Source organism: Poecilia latipinna, unplaced genomic scaffold, assembly GCF_001443285.1.
Source record: "Poecilia latipinna isolate Pla-1442-1.1 unplaced genomic scaffold, P_latipinna-1.0 Scaffold269, whole genome shotgun sequence".
NCBI lineage: Eukaryota > Metazoa > Chordata > Actinopteri > Cyprinodontiformes > Poeciliidae > Poecilia > Poecilia latipinna.
Genome location: NW_015112885.1, coordinates 464,502 through 483,007, shown reverse-complemented (window position 1 = coordinate 483,007; position 18,506 = coordinate 464,502). Strand labels below are relative to the sequence as shown.

General features: G+C 37.9%; 1 protein-coding gene across 2 annotated transcripts; it reads left to right on the top strand.

Annotated features, from left to right (window-relative positions):
- The first annotated feature begins 553 nt into the window (after nt 1-553).
- LOC106948037 (collagen alpha-2(VI) chain-like) lies at nt 554-18,390 on the top strand. Of its 2 annotated transcripts, none has more exons than XM_015033474.1 (28): nt 554-938; nt 2,849-3,034; nt 4,185-4,789; nt 4,881-4,901; nt 6,887-6,952; nt 7,040-7,093; nt 7,213-7,257; nt 7,337-7,363; nt 7,456-7,482; nt 7,562-7,606; nt 7,682-7,735; nt 7,905-7,967; nt 9,309-9,371; nt 9,443-9,496; nt 9,584-9,619; nt 9,697-9,759; nt 10,230-10,292; nt 10,553-10,615; nt 10,706-10,768; nt 11,915-11,965; nt 12,049-12,147; nt 13,888-13,950; nt 14,050-14,085; nt 14,177-14,222; nt 14,330-14,482; nt 15,541-15,996; nt 16,067-16,105; nt 16,190-18,390. In XM_015033474.1, the coding sequence occupies exons 2-28, from the start codon at nt 2,857-2,859 to the stop codon at nt 16,789-16,791; spliced, it is 3,135 nt and encodes a 1,044-aa protein (XP_014888960.1). In that variant the 5' UTR covers nt 554-938; nt 2,849-2,856; the 3' UTR covers nt 16,792-18,390. The 2 variants fall into 2 exon arrangements, with proteins under 2 accessions (XP_014888960.1, XP_014888959.1); XM_015033473.1 differs by having other exon boundaries at nt 2,849-3,043.
- Nucleotides 18,391-18,506: the final 116 nt, after the last annotated feature.

Sequence of the window (18,506 nt, the reverse complement as noted above, 5' to 3'; positions counted from 1 at the left end):
ATTGTTCACAATGTCATATTTAAATTAGAGGTTCCTACAGATAAATACTAAAAGTAATAATCAACAACAAAAAAAAAGATCCTTACAGGTACACATGTAGATTGTATTAATTTCTTAATAAATAAGCAATGCCATGTGTATTATTTGTTTAGATTTTTATTAAGCTAAAAATTCTGTCAAATTTATTTTGATCCATTTGACATGTTGGGATATTTCAAATGAGAATATTATATCCTAAGATTACATCCTAACTTGTACAGAACAAAATGTAAAATATCTTCACAATATTTAAAAAAAGGACATAAAATATGATCTTGTCCATAAGACATAAAACTTTTGTGCCCTAAAATAATTTCAGAAATTCAAACTATTTGCGTGGTTGTGTGCACATCTGGACTGACTAATCAAATAAGAGTTTCTTAATCTGTAAAATTATCTTCTTTTTTTTTTTTTTTTTCCATGTACAGCAGTGCCTGGATTCCGGGATGACATCTCCCATGCTGTTTAACGTAGAGATATAAACAGGGAGTGAGTGTGAGCTGTTCTCTCCATGTAAGGATATGCAGCAGTGGGAGTTGATGTGTTTGTAAAAGCAGAGCATCAGTCTGCGATCTGACACGTGTTCTGTCAGATTCTGTTGATAGATGGTTCGTTCCAGCATGCTGTATTCACCCAAATCCACTTCAAGTCTGCAGAACCGAGTCTTTGTGTTGCAGCTTGTGCTGCTGCCGCTGTCCAGCTGTTGTCCCACACAATAAGCTTTCATCCAAACGTCTCTCTCCAGTGCAGCTCTCCCCAACCGGAGGCTGACCCCGGATGAATCTGCTGATATGGGAACTTTCCGATTGAGATGATTATCTGGACTTTGTAGTCTGTGGAGATTGCTTGAATTTCCTGACTCAGTTTGGAGTTTACATTCTTTGTGTGCTGTTGCCGAGGTAAGAAGTCTTTACCCTATTTTACTTTTTCTTGTTGTTGTTGTTGTTGCTTAGATTAGTTTAACTGAGGCTATACAAGCACAGAGGCAACTTTATTAATAAAGATTATCTTAGAGAGGTGAGTGAATACATTTGATGTTACTCTACAAACTGAAAAACAAAAGTCATTTGAATTTCAGAAAATAAGGTCACAACTTATGGGAACAAGAGTCTAAATTGTAGAGTCAGGGACTATGTTTTAGGGATGGCACTGCTAAATCTTGCAGTTCTTTCATAATTAAGTTTCTGTTTACATTTTTGTTTTGTTTAAAAGCATTTCTGTACGAGCAACAAAGTGTGGGTGTGGTCAGGGTGGAGAAGTCTGCTTGATTCATGTTACCAAAATAGAGATTCACAGAAATCAGGTAAAAAAATGAAGCAAATTTGATCGAATTGTTAATTTGTCACCTGATTTGTTAGTTTTTTGTTGTTTTTTTTATGAACATGCTGGCAGAGGCGACTGTTGAAACAGGTGGTATGGTTTATTGTTCCTGTTTGTTTATATGCTAGCATTAACACTGCACCACAGCCGGGTGTTATAGGAAGTTGGAAAAGTAGTAAGCTCACTGAGTCTGTTTACATGAAAAGTTGTGAGATAGTTTATGACTTATTTATCTTTTTTTTTCCTGTTTGAGGAATTTTTTGCCTGTAATTCACTGCCGTGGGCTTGTTTGGTAGTTTTCAACAATGGTGTTGTTGAAATAGTTCTCCCAGCCTTCACCTGTTCAGTATTTGCTGATTTTTCTGTGGAACATGACTGTAATCAATTTGTGGAAAACCTGTCTACTAATGGACTTTGTTTAAGAGAGCATATCTTATCCCTTATCTTTTTGACTGGTGTTTTGAAAACAACCAATCCAGGAGTGATATTTATTTTCCTTAATGCAGATTGGCTGTACCCTCAAGAGCAGATAAAAGGAAAACTGCTGATGTTAGCTTTGTTAGTAGTGCTATTGCATAATTAATGCATATTAAGGTTAATTCAGAGTTTGAACCATTAAAAAAGACAGATACAAGTGTTTTAGATGGGATCTCAGATGTTCACAGAACTTAGCAAAGTTTAGTGGTTTGCTGTTCTGCCACATTAAGAAATATGGAATGACTGTGTAAACTTTAAATTAAGATATTTATTACATTTTCTTGTGGTATGTCTTAACCTGTTTCCTGATCATCATGTTTTTTTGTTTTTTTTTATTGTGTAAAGAAAAGTATTTTCAAAAAGAAATAACGCTGTTTATTTGAAACAATTGACCATCACTTAAAATGGTTACAGAACATTGGCTGGAGAATGTGAGTGTGTATTTTCTCAGTCATGCTTCGAGCAATAAAAAAAGAGAAGAAGATTCAGTCGAGCGGTTAAAAGTGATTTAATTCTCAAGTTGTGAACACACAGAAAGGGCTTTTGCATCTGTTAGTTCTTTGCTTGTATCTTTGACCACCATCGGTTTGATCATCTGACTTTGGAACATCTGTTCTGACAGAACACTAGGAAAAAATGCAACAGCCTCCCATCAGCTCGTTACTTTGTTTGTTGCTTGTTGATGTTGACTCACATCATAGTACTTAACTCCAGCCAAAATGTTCCTCGCCACATTTTATTTATAAATTCTTATCAGATAGCACATACAAGCTGAGACTGTTTTTTTCAAACAGAATTCCACGTTGTTAAGGAATTCCTGTTTTCTCAAAACAGATAAATGTGGACATAAATATCAAGAGACATTTTGTTAACACTGTCTGAAACTGCAATAAACATTTGTAAGCTCCCCTGAGACGTCCTCTGTGGAGTCTCACTTCTCTGACAGTAACTTCCTGCACTAAAACAGAGCTTTGGATTAGAAAGCTGACACACAGCAGCTGCTGTGTTTCAGGAAAAAAAATGACTGGAATCAATTCAGTCGCGCCGATGATTTTGTGGGTCGTCATTCTGACGGTGTTCCGAGCCGCATCGCCTCAACCTGCTCCCCCTCGAGGACCCAGGCCCGTACCTGGACGAGGTGACAGTCCGGAACCAACGCTGGCTCCGCTGCCGCCAGAGCCCACACCAAGACCAGAAGGTTGTGAGAGTGAGTTATTTTAATTTAATTTTAGGTCAGGAAACTGCAATATCCACTTTTCTGGATTTGCCTTGAAGGGCTTGAGGTCGTTTTGATTTATATTTAATTTCCAGTGGAAATAAAAATGTAGATGGGTTAAAAGTGCAATAAAGTTCGAGCACAACTGAACATGAAATAGAGACGGTAAAGAAGGATGAAGGAGGCGCTCGTCTGCTTCTCTAACACTTTGCAAAACAGCATTAATTGCATCCTGTGGATGTGAAATTACTGTAATTTAACCAGACAAAAGAGTCTGAGTTATGTGAATGTGAAAAGGCCTTATTTATGCTGTAATTTATTAGATGATTCACATTAATGCCTAAGAGCAGCTTGTAATGCTCTGTCACCTTGAGGCTGAGCTCATTTTAAACCAGGAACACAAAGCTTGTTTTGAACAGACTGATGTTCCGAGACTCACAATGAAAATGGACCTTTTCAAATCTTTGCATGCATTATATGCACTTTCATTTTCATGCAAAAAATTCTAATAGCATAAAAGTTGCAGAGTCTTTAATGGAAGTTTCCTTCGCAGCCCAGCAGTATGAAAAGGCATGAAAGTGAAATTTAGGAATTTTATGGTTCTTGAAAAATAATTGGATTTTCAAACTTCATTCTGTCTCATTCTGCTAGTTTTTTCCCCATCATTCCATCGATTCATTCATCCATGTTTCTTCATGGTACTGATAATTATACATAATGTGTTCATCTGCTATTCATTCATGCAGCTATCTAATCATCAATCCGTTCATTATTCTATCCATCACTACATCTGTTTGTCCACCATCTGCTATTCTTTGTTTATTGTTTCCTATCTTCTAGTCTTTTTTTCTTTTTTTGCAGGTTTCATGTTCAATTTCTGACCACTGAAAACATATCTGCCATGGACTTACTATTAACTTTTGCATTTGCATATAAGAACTTTGCATTTTCGAATATTTGGTCTGGAAAAGTGTGCAATTTTGACATAAAAAGTGTGTAGGAACCCTAGTTAAATTTTTTTGTGGAGCATCAAAAATTACACTGCATCTTGCCTAATTCGTACCTTATCTCTCATTAATGTTGACAAACATTTGCAACTTATTTACATTTTTGTTGGCGTCCTCCTGTCCAGCAACGATCATCGACTGTCCCATCAAGCTGTTTTTCACCATTGACACGTCAGAGACCATCGCCCTGCAGGAATCACCGCCAGGCAGTCTGGTGGAGAGCATCAAGGAGTTCATGAAGATATTCGCCCAGAAACTCGAAGACGAGGAGTACAGAGGCCAGATCCAGATCACTTGGTCCTTTGGGGGATTGCACTTCTCTCAGAAGCAGGTGTTGTTCAGTCAGTTCACGACCAGACAGAGCTTCATCAGGAATCTCAGTCAGATAAAATACCTGGGCAAAGGCACCTACATCGACTGCGCTCTCACAAATATGACCCGCCAGATGACGTACTCAGGGAAACAGGCTGTCCTGTTCTCAGTGGTCATCACAGACGGTCATGTGACGGGGAGTCCATGCGGGGGCATCAAGGTGGCAGGCGACAGGGCTCGGGATCAAGGGATCCACATGTTTTCAGTAGCAGCCTCCACAAGCATCGATGAACTAGGGATGATGGAGATAGCCAGCTCACCCACAGAGGTGTACCGAGACGATTACATAGTCATGGAGATCGTTAATGGAAGACCGAGGATGAACACTGAAACTATTGATCGCATCATCAAAGTCATGGTGATCTGAGATCCTATTTTTTCTAAATACTTTTATAAGATTTTATTGGTAGAAGAAAATTGCCTGACTGACTGCTGTTTTTGTTTTGCAGAAATATCAAGCATATCTACAGGTAAGACAATTGAGAAAAAAAAAAAAAAAGATTGCTCCACTAAAACGTCGCTTCATTTGTTCTAGTCCCAAGGTTTTGAAGAAACCGTTCCTTTATCTGTTTACCTAATGATTTTGAATCCCTTCTCTAATATTGAACTTAAATAACTACCTGCTAGAGTTCACTAGAGTTAATATGCATTGATTTGAATCTGTCATATTTACACAGATTAATAAAACTTTAATGACCTCCAAAAAGCGTGTTAGAACTCATCTCATCATGGCATTTTCTTTTTTTTTCTTTTTTTTTTTTACTAATTTATTGAGCAATAATAATTTGTCCTTGGAGATATAGCTACAGCTTGTAAAAATATATAGCTCAACTGAAAAATCCAATGTGCTTTTAAATGTATAAACAATGAAAGCTTCAATCCACAAGTAGTTTCTTAGTCTAACTTACCCAACGTTATGCTCATGAAAAATTTGTTCTTCTGTTCAAGGCGCATCAAAGATTAATGAGGTTGGTCAAACATTTTGAATTGGGATCACCACTGTTTTCACAAATGAGCTAGCTCTTCTAAATCTTAAAACATATGGCACAGGAAGACGTGATGCCATAGAAAAACACCACATCAGCATCACCTTACTCTGCACCGAACACTGTAGTAGACACAATATGATCACCAGGTAACCCAGGCTGCCACAGGTTTTTGGATTTGTTGAACAACTCTTCTACACAAGCACTGCGGGTCACACACGCCGTGTACATTTAATGTGTTTGCAACTTCGAGAGAATCCACTCAACTGTGACTCAGCATGGTTTAATCCCTCACCACATTGTGCTGTCTGCACTGATTTCTATCACCTCAGTGTGCCAGATGCTTGAAACCGAAGCTAAGGACCTGATCTACTTTCAAAATAATGACATTTCATTGCCAGACATTTGAATGATCCCAAAGTATTAATAAAATAAAACTAGAGGGTGATGTCATAGGAAAAAGAAACAAACCCCATCCTCATGCAGCAGAATGCAATGAATTCCACATCCTTGATCCCAATACACATACATCACTCACAACAAGAAAGCATAGTTCAAAGAGTTAACAGGATGTTTCACAAAATCTCCTTTATATTCTTATGCTTAGACCTCTTGTGTTCTATAATTTGCATGTATAGTGTTTTTCTTTTTTCAAAAAACACTGTACATACATACCATATTTTTCATCATTATATTTGAAAAGTTTGTATATTGTTTAAAAAGTGGAACCAAAGTTAAATTTCTTGTTCCTGTGCGCAAATGTGGCCAATAAAGATGGTTCTCATTTGGTGATGTATAACACAAAGCAATCAAACATGCTGACACAAACCCTTTGTCCACCTGTTGATGAACCTCTGAGTGGTCATGAACTGACATGAATCCAGCAATCTATCACCTCAACTTGTTCAGTACAATATCCTTCAAAAAGCAATGGCGCCTCAGAGCAATAATTGTTTTTCCAGCTATGTCTCGGCACTGAACCCATGGTGCCCTGAGGGGTTCCTTCTGCCAACCAGTCTGTTGCAGATGTTCAGATATTCAGATTCAAAACGAAAACATGCAATGAGTCTATAGAAGAAAATAACAGAGCATTTGACAAAAGCCAACCTACACCAACAGAAGACCTGCTTGTGGATTATTTGCTCATATTTTGTTGAAAAAAGAGAGAACATAGTTTCTAATCAGGAATTAAAACGTAAATGTATGTAGAACATTTAATGTGGAAACATTTACTTAGTTTATATCATTATAATTGAACAGTAGAGATACCAGGCAATTTTTATTTTGAAGCAAAACATTCATCCCCTATAAGCACACAAACCAACGCTTAGCGCAGAACATCCTTAAAACAAAAACCTTTAGAAACTGCTACTGTGTCAAATTCTTTTTCATTTTGAAATTACATTTTGAAATAATATTTTGTTTATTTATTAGTAATTAATTTATTTTTGCTCTTTTTCTACTTGCAGTGTTATAAACCTACATGCCTTGCAGTCCCTGGGAACCCGGGACGAAAAGGGGCCTCGGGTCCAAAAGTCAGTATGATTAGTGCTACGCTAGTTTTCATGTTTTGTCTCCTGTTTTGCTTTGCAAAAACGTTCATTTTGCTCTTATTTTTCTAGGGCATTAAAGGTGACAGAGGCATCAAAGGACCAAAAGGTCATAAAGGTAACCAGGTATGCCTGAGAATACGTCAAACCTAGTAAAAAAAAAAACAACAACTTGTGATTTTATTTTATTATTATTATTTTATCTTCAATGACAGCTCACTTTTAAATAAAATGTTCCAATTCAGGGTGATCCTGGGATTGAAGGTTCAATTGGACTACCTGGTCAAAAGGTTTGGTGAACCTCACCAAATATTTATAAGTTGATCATTTATTTATCTTAATAATTTGTCCCTTCTTCTTTGCCCTCAGGGAAAAACTGGTTTTAAAGGTGAAAAGGTGATATTTTCCTAAGCTTTCTGATTATGTGCCAGTGAGAGATAGAAAATACCAGCTGTAATGACTTTTTTTTTTTTTTTTCATTCAAACAGGGTGAAATTGGATTAATTGGAGCAAAGGTATAGTAACATTTTAATGCTTGGCTACACCACTCGTTTCCAGACCCTGAAGATTAACTGTATTTGTTGTTTCTTGCAGGGTGCGGTGGGTTCACGGGGAAGGAACGGAACAGATGGACAAAAGGTAAGTGGCGACGCATGTTACTTTTTCAAGGCACGGGATGCTATAGACATGTTCTCTGACCTGTGGAAATTTCAGGGTAAAATTGGTCGAATTGGAGCTCCTGGCTGCAAAGGTGATCCAGGGGAAAAGGTGAGTCTTGTGGCTTTTACTGAAATCTGTTCTTGAGTATTGATCTCGTTACCGCAAGAAAGAACACAATCACTTCTACCATGTTGCACATATAGATCAATCAGATGGTGTTTTACTTTATCATTAATCATCCACAGATGTCTGTCTCATTCAATGCCTGTTTTTAAAGGGACCAGATGGACTCCCAGGAGACCCTGGTGACTCTGGATTATCTGGAAAAAAGGGAGAAAAGGTGTGAAAAAGACGTCTAAGTTTATGCAATTTTAGTCCGGAAAAAGACAAAGTAAAAGTGTAAAAAAAAAAAAGAAAAAAAAGAACAGCTCAAAAATAAAGCAAGCCTGTGGAGTCAGAATTTGTTGGATTCACAGTGAAACAGTCAGGATGTTGGAATAGCAGCCTGGACCATCAACTTTTTATGGGGATCTTCACTTGTTTAATAGGCAGAAAGGAAATTTCCAGTTTGAGCACAACCTTTGAAAGATCATGTGTCACATAAGCAAACTCCAGTGTATTGAAGCAAAAGGAGCATGTTAACAGTTTACTCAAGCAGCAAAAAAAAAAAAAAAAAAGCATGCAAATATATGCAAGGACATCTGTTAAAGCAGAAGAAATGTCTCAAATTAAACAACTAAATTAACTGTCAAAATTATTCTTGCAAACCTGCAGGAGTTCACCTTGTTAATACGAACCAGTACCTTCAAACTTTCTTCAATTACAGATTTCAGCTTTGTGAATAAACTATCCACAGCGTATATATGTGTTTTCTAAAACGTTATACGCATGTGCAGTATGATATTGTACATTTGGTGACATCCTTCAATACTTTTGTGTGGCTCATCATTTTTTGAAGGTATTTCAGAGTTTTTCTTTGGAGCTTGGTTGCTTTTTTCGTCCAGATTCTGATCATTTAGGGAGGAATGTTTTGTTAATTTTTCAAGCCACTTAACTCTGACTTTTAGGTCATTCAGGTGCAAAATAGATCTCATACTGGAGTGACAAACCAGCATTGAGTATTCATGTAACACACTACTTAGCAAAAAACATATTTTTGAAGGAATCTGGAAACAAAGGTTGTAATAGTTTCACTAAAAAGTCCCAGTGTAGAAAAAATAACATCTGCAATCGACTGTTTTTTTTTCTTATCTGGCTCCTTTGGTTCAGACATGTGGGAAAAAGCAATGTTCCTAAATTTTACTATATTATTAGTAACTGTTTGGGCATATAAGGAGGGATCCATCCTTCTCACTTGTGTTTACGTGCACAGAGACGATTATTGCAGCTGGAAAGGATACAACATTTTCCCCTGTATATGGCAACGTCTTCCTGTTTTTGTGAGCATGACTCAAGCAGCTTTTTTCTTTCAGAAAATAAAAGTGTGCTTTAACACTACTTTTGTGCTTTGAAAACCAAAGGAAAGGCATAATGTGATTTATTTACTATTTTACCATTTGAAAATATCAACATCTTCAAAACACGGTGAAATGAATTCTTTAACCAAGCAGCCATATTCAGTATTCTCTATGTCCATGTCCAGTGTTTTAGTCTAACTGTGTCATTGTTTTTGTTGATTCAGGGTGATATAGGTCTGCCTGGGAAGAATGGCCCCCCAGGTCCTGTGGGAAATCCAGGACTAACCGTAAGTTTTAGTTTGACACACAGCAGAATGACGAAAAAATGCAGCCACTAACCTGACTTACCATTTCCTAGGGTGAAAAGGGACATCCTGGCAATCCAGGACCACCTGGAGAAAGAGGGTTTCCCGTATGTATCATAGATTTATTTAAATGTCCTACCACATAAATTAATGGTAGAGTGATGACTCTTATAGTACATTTGTATTCCTTTCAGGGGATCAGTGGCAAACCAGGACTTAAGGGCGAACTGGTATTTTAAGCACTATTTAAAAGTTTTGTTTCTGAGTTGTAAAATGTCGACATTCATATTTTATCATACGTCTACAGGGCAGGAGAGGAGATCCTGGAAGGAAGGGGGCACCAGGACAAGATGGGGCCCCAGGACCAAAGGTGATGACGTTTAAAGTTTTGGATTTTTAAAGCAGATCTATTCCTTTTTCAAACTGAGAAAAGTTAAGAAACCCAAAACCTAAAGTAAATACTAAAGAACTTCTACTGCAGAGTGTCTCGGTAAACTATGGAGTGTTTAAAAAAAAAAAAAAAGCAAAGATCATGAAGGAAGGAGGGTTTCTGCTGGTGATCTGAAACTCTGTTAATCTTTTGAAATACTGACAAACAGCATGAAATTCTGTTGACATGAGTTTTCAGCTGTAGAAGTACAGAAAATATCATGTTTTTCACATTTTCTGCACCACTCCACACTCCCAGAGAGCAGAAACCCCTCCTGTCATGATTTAGTTATGCAATGCATCAGATCATTTCTTTGAATTCTGAGGAAGAATCTTGTTTTGCTCCCATTTCTTTATTCAGATTAAGCAATTATTTATGATTTAAAATTCTCACGCAATATTTCTTTGAAGGGAGATCGAGGAGCGTCGGGGGACAGAGGTCGACCTGGGGAGGCTGGAGTTAAGGGTGCGAAGGTGAGAGGATCACAGTGTGGGTGGGCTTTGGCCGGAGAGACAACCCAGAGCCTTGTTACACATCATATAACAAAACCAACAAAACAACTCCAGCTCAGGAAAAAAAAAAAAGAGGTCCTTCTCTGGAGAAAACACAATCCTTTTGAAATGATTTGGCCTGCATTGTCCACTGCCAAATTCCCATCCACAAGAGTAATTCTGTGTGTGGGGGGCAGAGTCAAGGTTAGGTCCAGTGAAAGCATTTCCTTTAATGTTTTCAGGGAGACCAAGGACTACCAGGACCAAGGGGTTGGCCAGGAGAACCAGGCAGCGTTGGAGGAAATGTGTGCAGTTCATAATATCATCATTATTATTCACAGATTAATAGTTAAAGTTCATGAGCTGATGGAGCCATTAACCTTTAACCTTTGTAGGGCATAGTGGGGCCTCCTGGAGACGCCGGACTGAGAGGAAACCCTGGACCACCTGGACCGCAGGTAAGTAGATCAAGTTTTAACTCTAAATGTAATTTTAGTAGTAGTGTAGATTTTACACTTTTTAAATTTAATGGCATTTTAACAGTATTATTTGGAAGTCTTTCAGGGGTGCCCAAAGTCGGTCCTGAAGGGCCGGTATCCTGCACATTTTAGTTCTCTCCCTGGTGGTAGTAACAACCTTTTCAGCAGGTCAATGTTCCTCTTCTAACGAGCCATCATTTGATCCAGGTGCGTTAAACCAGGGAGAGAACTAAAACATGCAGGATGCCGGCCCTCCAGGACCGACTTTGGGAACTGTATTCAGATGTTTACCACTCTGAAAAACTAGTATGCATAAGGAAAACTTAAACTTTCCCATCACAATGGCCACCAGGAAGAAAGAAATGAGAGTCTTCAGCTTAAATTTAATGAAAATGTATGTGGTTATATTTCCGGTGAAGAGGAAAAAGCCTGGAGGCAGTAATTTGGACTGGGCATGTTGCTAAGGTGGATTTTCAAATCTAGTTTTGAGTGTTGGATGCTCATAAATAGTCAGTCTGTTTTTAAAAATCTATATTTTCAAAACTCAGCTAATTTCACATGTAAACATGATTTTATTTTAGCACCTGATGCTAAAAAGTGATGTCTACTCATCACTTATGGTTGTTCCAGGGTCTGACTGCTGACTTATAGGTCAATCTCCTTGAACCGAGTGGTTATACAAACTCTTTCCCTTGTGATGCTTTTTTTTTTTTTAAAGTCATGATTATCCAGCAAAAGATTCATAATCTTGTGACAAAAAGTGGGGCAAAGTTAGTTCCCACACCTTATGTTCGTAAAGTTTACTCAATTTTCCAGCATGGTTAAGACCTTGGGGAACGTAAGAGTGTTCACTCCATCCTGTACTGCTTCCCTACAATAAGTAGCAACATATCCTCTTAGAATGTTCTCTATAGAAAAATCTAAAGAGATTTGTCTGTTGACAAAATTCTGTTTTGGCACTCATTTACTCCAAAAAAATAAAAAAAATAAATAAAAAATAAAAAATCCCTAATTGTGAATTTTTTATTTATATTGGAGAAATGAAGTGATGCTATTAAAGCACTAATAACCAAAACCTATTCTTTGTATATAGCATTTAACATTCAACACTGTCCTGTTTTAAAGGGAGACAATGGAAGACCAGGATTCAGCTACCCTGGACCAAGAGGACCAACAGTATGATTTTTTTTTCTGTTCACGTCATAAGATTTCCTCCAGGTTTTAGATCCACGAGTAAATGTGAATTCTGTGTTTTGCAGGGAGAGAGAGGAGATCCGGGCAAGAGAGGACCCAGAGGGGGCAGAGGTGAATGCGGTGCAAAAGGGGAGCCGGGAGCCAAAGGATCACCAGGAGAGCCTGTAAGAATGAAGACACAATGGTTTTAATGGAAGGGCAATTTAGGGTTTAAACAGAGATGCTGAGCAGATAAGCTGAAACTAATGTTTATGCGGTTCTGCTGAAACAGGGGAAAACTCTTATCTCAAAAATGAATGCTGTGCAGACTGTTCTGCCTCAAGTACCTGGACCGCTGAATGCACACAGCAGAATAAGTACTGAATGAAACTATGTACATCAGTGTAGCAATCAAGTTTCAGGGCCATGTTAAGTATTTTAACTCAAAAAATGATTTTGCTTTAATGGAGTTTTTAAAACTGATAATGCATTTGTTTTTTTGATCCGTCCCTAAAGATAACTTTGAATGTCTACATGAATATATTCATGAAAATTCTACTTTCACACCAAAGAAGTTACATAAAAGAAAAAATGATTTAACAAACAGGAAAATGTATGCACTTGAAGAAGCTACTGAGATTTTGTAAAACAGACTTGATTTAGGTCTTTTTTCTGTTTTTCAAAAGTATTGATGTTTCATTTTTCTGCAAGATTCGTCCACCACAGTAAAATGTCTTCTGCCTTCATTTCAACTTAAAAGGTCACTTAAATACATCTTTCCTAAAAGAATAGTTACTACAGTGGCCAGTTAATCAAAGGCCGTCATTTCGTTTTTGGTGCCGATGTAGACTTGCACAAAAACTATTTCACTGGACTTTACTTTGCCACTCCATATGCAGCCACCTACTGGACAACCACTATAAGATCACAAAATTTGTATTTTAACTCTCGTGGCTGGCCTTTATACAATCTTACAGGTAAAAAATATTACTAACGTCAATTAATATTGACTAATATTATTGGCAAGATGTTTTGCAATTAATCCTTTGTCCATTACTGGAGTTTCAAAGACTTAAAAAATGACTTTGCAGCCATTCCCAGATTGACAGATTTCAGAGTCCTCTGCTATTGAATTTCTTTAGATCAGAGATTGACGTGTTGCTATTTGAGATGTTTTAGCCTACTTCATGTTGTCATGCAGTTTCTATTTAAGTGACTTCTCAATTTCATTCCATTTTGTCAGTTAATTCATGATTTAAAAGGAGGAGTAGTTATCTTATCCCATAGATCCAGGTTGGTTTCAGTATCTGAAACATTTATTGTGACCAAAAAAGCTGAAGAAGTCTTTAGAGAGGAACATACTTTTTCACATAATTTGTGTGTCGCATACATTTTTCAAAACATATTTACAATTGGCTGAGTATTTCACAAGATTATGTAGAAAAAAAATGTAATTAAAATACATAGTTTTGAGGAAAGAGACTGTTTAGAAACCGAGTCTCACTGTCAGGATTATTCAGGAGGAAATAGAAAATTTAAATATTATCACGGAAGAAGAAACATAAAAGAGTCATTAAAAAAAAGACAGAAAACACTGTGGAGCTTCTTTTTTAGAAATGAAAAAAAAAGGAGCCCCAGAGATCATCATCATCATCGTCGTCATCGTCATCGTCATTACTGCCATCTGTTTCTTTGTGATATTTTTTGCAATGAAACAGATGCAATTTATCTTCATGTGTAGTTCATGAACAGTGCAGTATTTCTTCAAATAAGGAGCAAAATCAATGACCACAACTCCCCACCTTCTGTAAAAAAAAGACTTTAGCTGAACACTTTACACATATGCAGAGAATGAGTCACTACTACTTAAAACTTGCTTGGTATGAGGAATGAGTCACTTCACCAGAAAAATATTCTACATTCAGGGTGAACCAGGCCAGCCAGGAGAGCCAGGAGAGAGAGGACCGCTGGGAGACCCTGGAAAAGATGTAAGAAGCATCAGTGAAACCACTTCAGTAATTACCTGACCATGCATAAGGATTTCAGATCCAATATCTCCGCTATGTCTTTATCATGTGCTTGTGCAGGGGGCACCAGGGCCAGCTGGGGATCCTGGGCTCACTGTAAGTCAAACTGAAAAATACCATGAATAAAAGTAGGCTCTTTATATTCTCTTAAATTGAATGCCTCTAACCCGTCTTAATGTAACTCCAGGACTGTGATGTTATGACGTACATCAGGGAGACTTGTGGTTGTTGTGGTAGGCAGAGAGATGTGATCCTCATTCCAACACAGCTTTGCAGTTATCATCTTTAAACATGCTGAGCCACTTGTTGTATTTTTTTTTTCCTTTTTTTTTTCACTCAGACTGTGAGAAACACTGCGGCGCTCTGGACATTGTCTTTGTAATTGACAGCTCTGAGAGCGTCGGGATGACCAACTTCACCCTGGAAAAGAACTTTGTTATCAACACCATCAACAGGATGGGATCAATGGCCTCTGACCCCACATCTCCAACCGGTACAGTCCACAGAAATAACATTCAATCCTTTTCTAAAGGAAAATCAACACGGCGATCATGTGTCCAACTGTTGGGAATGTTTCAGTGATTTGAAAGTGAGAGCCTATTGTTTTCCCACCTAATGTTACATTAAAACTTTGCTGTTAGTTCCACAAAATGTTAAACTACATCTAAATTATCATTGGCTTCAACATCTTTAAACAAACAACAACAACTCAGTATCATATGATTCCTGAGTACTATGTCTAAAAGAAAATAACATATTGATTGTTACAGTTGTAATGACAGTTTACATAAAACTTATAGGTTATTTTGAATGTACAACAACAGCTAAATTTAGGAGTAGTTTTCAGGTAAACATGATTCTTGTGCAAAATATTGTAGCTTTTCGTCATTCTGTATCAAAAGTACAACAATGTGTGTAGCATTTTGGGTTTTTTCACTTTTAACACTATCTTAGAGTTCTACTCAGAAGTTGTAATTTCCAGGTTTCATGCTTGAAAAATGAAACAGAGTGAACCCTGAAGGGGGAATCTTGGATTTGAACATTAGAGGTCGCCCACTAACTCCAAATTCAGATTCAATATGGTTTCCACAGTGAAAGTTGTTACAGGATTAATCAGTTTATTTGCATTTCTGACTCTTTTTTATCTTATTAACCACTGCTGATGTAGTGCCAAACAATTTTTGTTTGTAAAAATTATCTTGATGTCTAAATGCACAGAATGGAGATTAACAAGCTGGTAGTTTGCCTCGCTAATTGTAGTCAGTGATAAAACACTTAGAAAATTTAACAAGTTTTGCAACCTCCAGCTTAGCTGTGGCATCATCCCAAGATCTGGTTTTCAACCAGATCTTGGGATGCAGCAGCCTACCACAGTTGTGGGTCAGAGACATGGGAAAACTTTGTAGCTTTTCAGCATTGTTCAATTGAAAAAAAATGAAGCCTTTTATTGACATATCTACAGAAAACAGCTAAAGAAGTTTCACCATTAGAAAGAAAGACCATTTACTTATACTAGCAACTCACGATTAATCTACAGTGACTGTTTTTCAGGTACGAGAGTTGGAGTGGTACAGTTCAGTCACGAAGGAACATTTGAGGCCATACGACTCGATGACCCTTCTATAGACTCCATGTCTTCATTCAAGACAGCAGTGAAGAATCTGCAGTGGATTGCTGGGGGCACATTTACACCCTCTGCACTCAAGTTTGCCTATGACAACCTAATAAGGGACAGCAAGAGAGCCCGTGCCAATGTATCTGTAGTGGTAGTGACAGACGGCCGCTTCGACCCTCGTGATGATGACAGTAAACTCAGGTACCTCTGCAATGACCCCAACGTGGTGGTGAATGCCATTGGGGTTGGTGACATGTTTGACAAGGAACATGACAGTGAGACCCTCGTATCAATAGCCTGCGACAACAAGAACCGGATCACTGAGATGAAGCGATACTCAGACTTGGTGGCTGACAACTTCATTCAGAAGATGGAAACGGTTCTCTGCCCTGGTAAGTCTCTCCATCCTTTCTCCTTTTGGTATTTGCCTAAACTGCACTGAATGTCTGTTTACTTTTCCAGATCCAGTGATTAAGTGTCCAGATCTTCCCTGTAAAACTGGTGGGTTTTATTTATGGTTAGGTTATTGGTTTAAAGGTAAAATGAAGAGAATGTCAATGAGTAAGCTGACCTCTTTCGTTACAGAACTTGATGTAGCTCCATGTGTTGGACGACCCGTAGAGCTGGTGTTTCTTCTCGACGGTTCGGAGCGCCTCGGGATGGAAAACTTTGGCCATGCGCGTCATTTTGTTCAAATGGTCGCAAATGCATTGACAATGGCCAGGAACCGAAATGACCAAAACGGGGCTCGTCTGGCACTGACAGAGTTTGGCAATGAGAATGAAAACCAAGTGGCCTTTCTTCTTACACACGACCAGAAGGCTATCACTTCTGGTCTATCAGGTTTGCATTATCTTGATGCTTCGTCAGCAGTGGGACCTGCCATCTTCAAAGCCATCGATGAGATTTTGGGTAAAGGACCCACTCGCAAGACAAGACGTGGTGCCGAGGTTTCATTTGTTTTCATCACAGATGGTGTTACTAATATCACCAACCTGGACAAGGCAGCTTCTGCAATGGCCTCGGAACACATCTTTTCCACTGTGATTGCCACAGGAAGTGATGTGGATGAAGAAGCCCTAACAAAGTTGGTTATGGGTGACCAGACTGCCATCTTTAAGAGTCAGACATTTTCTGATGTGTTACAGCCTAGTTTCTTTGACCGTTTCATCAGGTGGGTGTGTTAGAGACCGTCCTCATTGTGAGTGTCGTACTGGTGCTACTGCTCTGTACTTGACCATTTTAACAGTTGATCCAAGTTGAATTCACCCTTCCATTGTTCTCAAAAATGCTGATTAAGGTTAGCTTTGTTCTAATTTCACCTCAGTCAGAAATTAACAGGAACAATAATGTGCAAAACCTGAAATATTTGGTTAGGAGATTTCTAAAGAACTCAGTTCTTACCAGCACTGATTTTCTTTGTGTTCAAATATGAAACAAAAGAAATGAGCCAATGGTGAGAGATAACTGGCAAAGACTTTAGGTACCTCTATATTGTCTGCCCAGATTGTTTTGGGTGAACGTTTTTTCCTGACCTTTTTTCCTTGTACCAAAATATTAAATTAGGATAGCGTCAATTTATCTGTAAAATGGTCTATTTAGTTTTCCAATTGCAAGAAATTCAACCTTGAAACAAAACCAAGCATAAATAAATAAAGGTAAATGATTTCCATCAAGTTAATTTGATAGCCAGTATAGCAATTTATTTTTTTCCAAATGCTTGCAAATTCATCTCCAGACACGAATACTAATTGTATGGTGAAATGAGCTAATATCATAGTTGACTGCCATCTTTAAGAGTCAGAAATTTTCTGATCTGTTAAAGTGGAAAACCAAGAGCACTTTGGTGTTCCACTTTAATCCGACTTTCTTATTTACTTCACCAACTCAAAATCCAATATGGCTGCCTCGTGCTTCGAATGTAACAATAAATGTTAAGCCTTGTTTTTTGGCGATACCTTCTCAGTCACACTTAGTGTCCTTAATATGTTTCTAAATAGTTTGAACGTATAAAACACTGAAATATGTGCCACTTTAATTCAATTTACCCTTAATGGCACAATTAGCAAATGCCACTGTTGTTTTCATCAAGCAACTGAAACTAAGTGATTCTGTTAAAAGGTTATAACCAGTTACTCAAAAGGCTGAAGCTAAAGGCTAATCCGAGAGGCCTTAGACCAAGAAGACAACTAATGTTAATGCTTCATGACCCTGTAAATTGTTGTCATGCATGTATAGAAGAGTTATTTATAGAGAAGCTGAATATTATTTTCACATGAAGCGAAGGTTGGAGGCGGTACACCACCTCCTGTACGTTTGGGTTTTTCTGGATGGATTTCATCTACATGTTTCCTTCAACAGCTAAATATCTAATGTCAGGTTATTTGGTCACTTCAAATTTTCCTGTTTTTAGTGCTTGTGCAGTCTGTTTCCCTGTGGTGATGTGTTGTGACCTGTCCAAGGGTCACCTGACATCTTACCCACTGAGCGCCATAGATGGTGAAAATCAGTTTTGATTTAGTTCTTTCTCTGTCTAGCCATTAAATTCACCCTCTAAGACCAATTAATGTGGATTTACACCAATTGAAAACAATATAAAATATCCAATGCAAGCAAGATTTTAACTGTTTTTAACCTTTTTAACAGAACTACACCTGGAAATTCATGAACTCCTTTGAAAGTTGGCTGTGATGTCATATTAAGATTAGGGCTTTAATGACTTACATAAGTCAAATTCAGTGACACAGACTTGAATCTTCATTGTCTGCAATAAATCCAGGGCAATACGTTGCGTTTATGCTTTTTGTTTTGAAAGGTCCTCTCCTAATTTTTAAGAAGGAAATGTTACACAAATGCAGCTTTTAAGTGTTTTATGTCTGACGGTGAGGTGCTAGCAAGCTTA

Bases quoted from the DNA above. Each gene is read 5' to 3' on its own strand.
- LOC106948037 (XM_015033473.1), top strand. From the start codon at position 2,857: ATGACTGGAATCAATTCAGTCGCGCCGATGATTTTGTGGGTCGTCATT. The intron at 4,790-4,880 runs GTGATCTGAGAT...TTTGTTTTGCAG, and splicing joins ATCGCATCATCAAAGTCATG to AAATATCAAGCATATCTACA. The intron at 7,483-7,561 runs GTATAGTAACAT...TGTTTCTTGCAG, and splicing joins TTGGATTAATTGGAGCAAAG to GGTGCGGTGGGTTCACGGGG.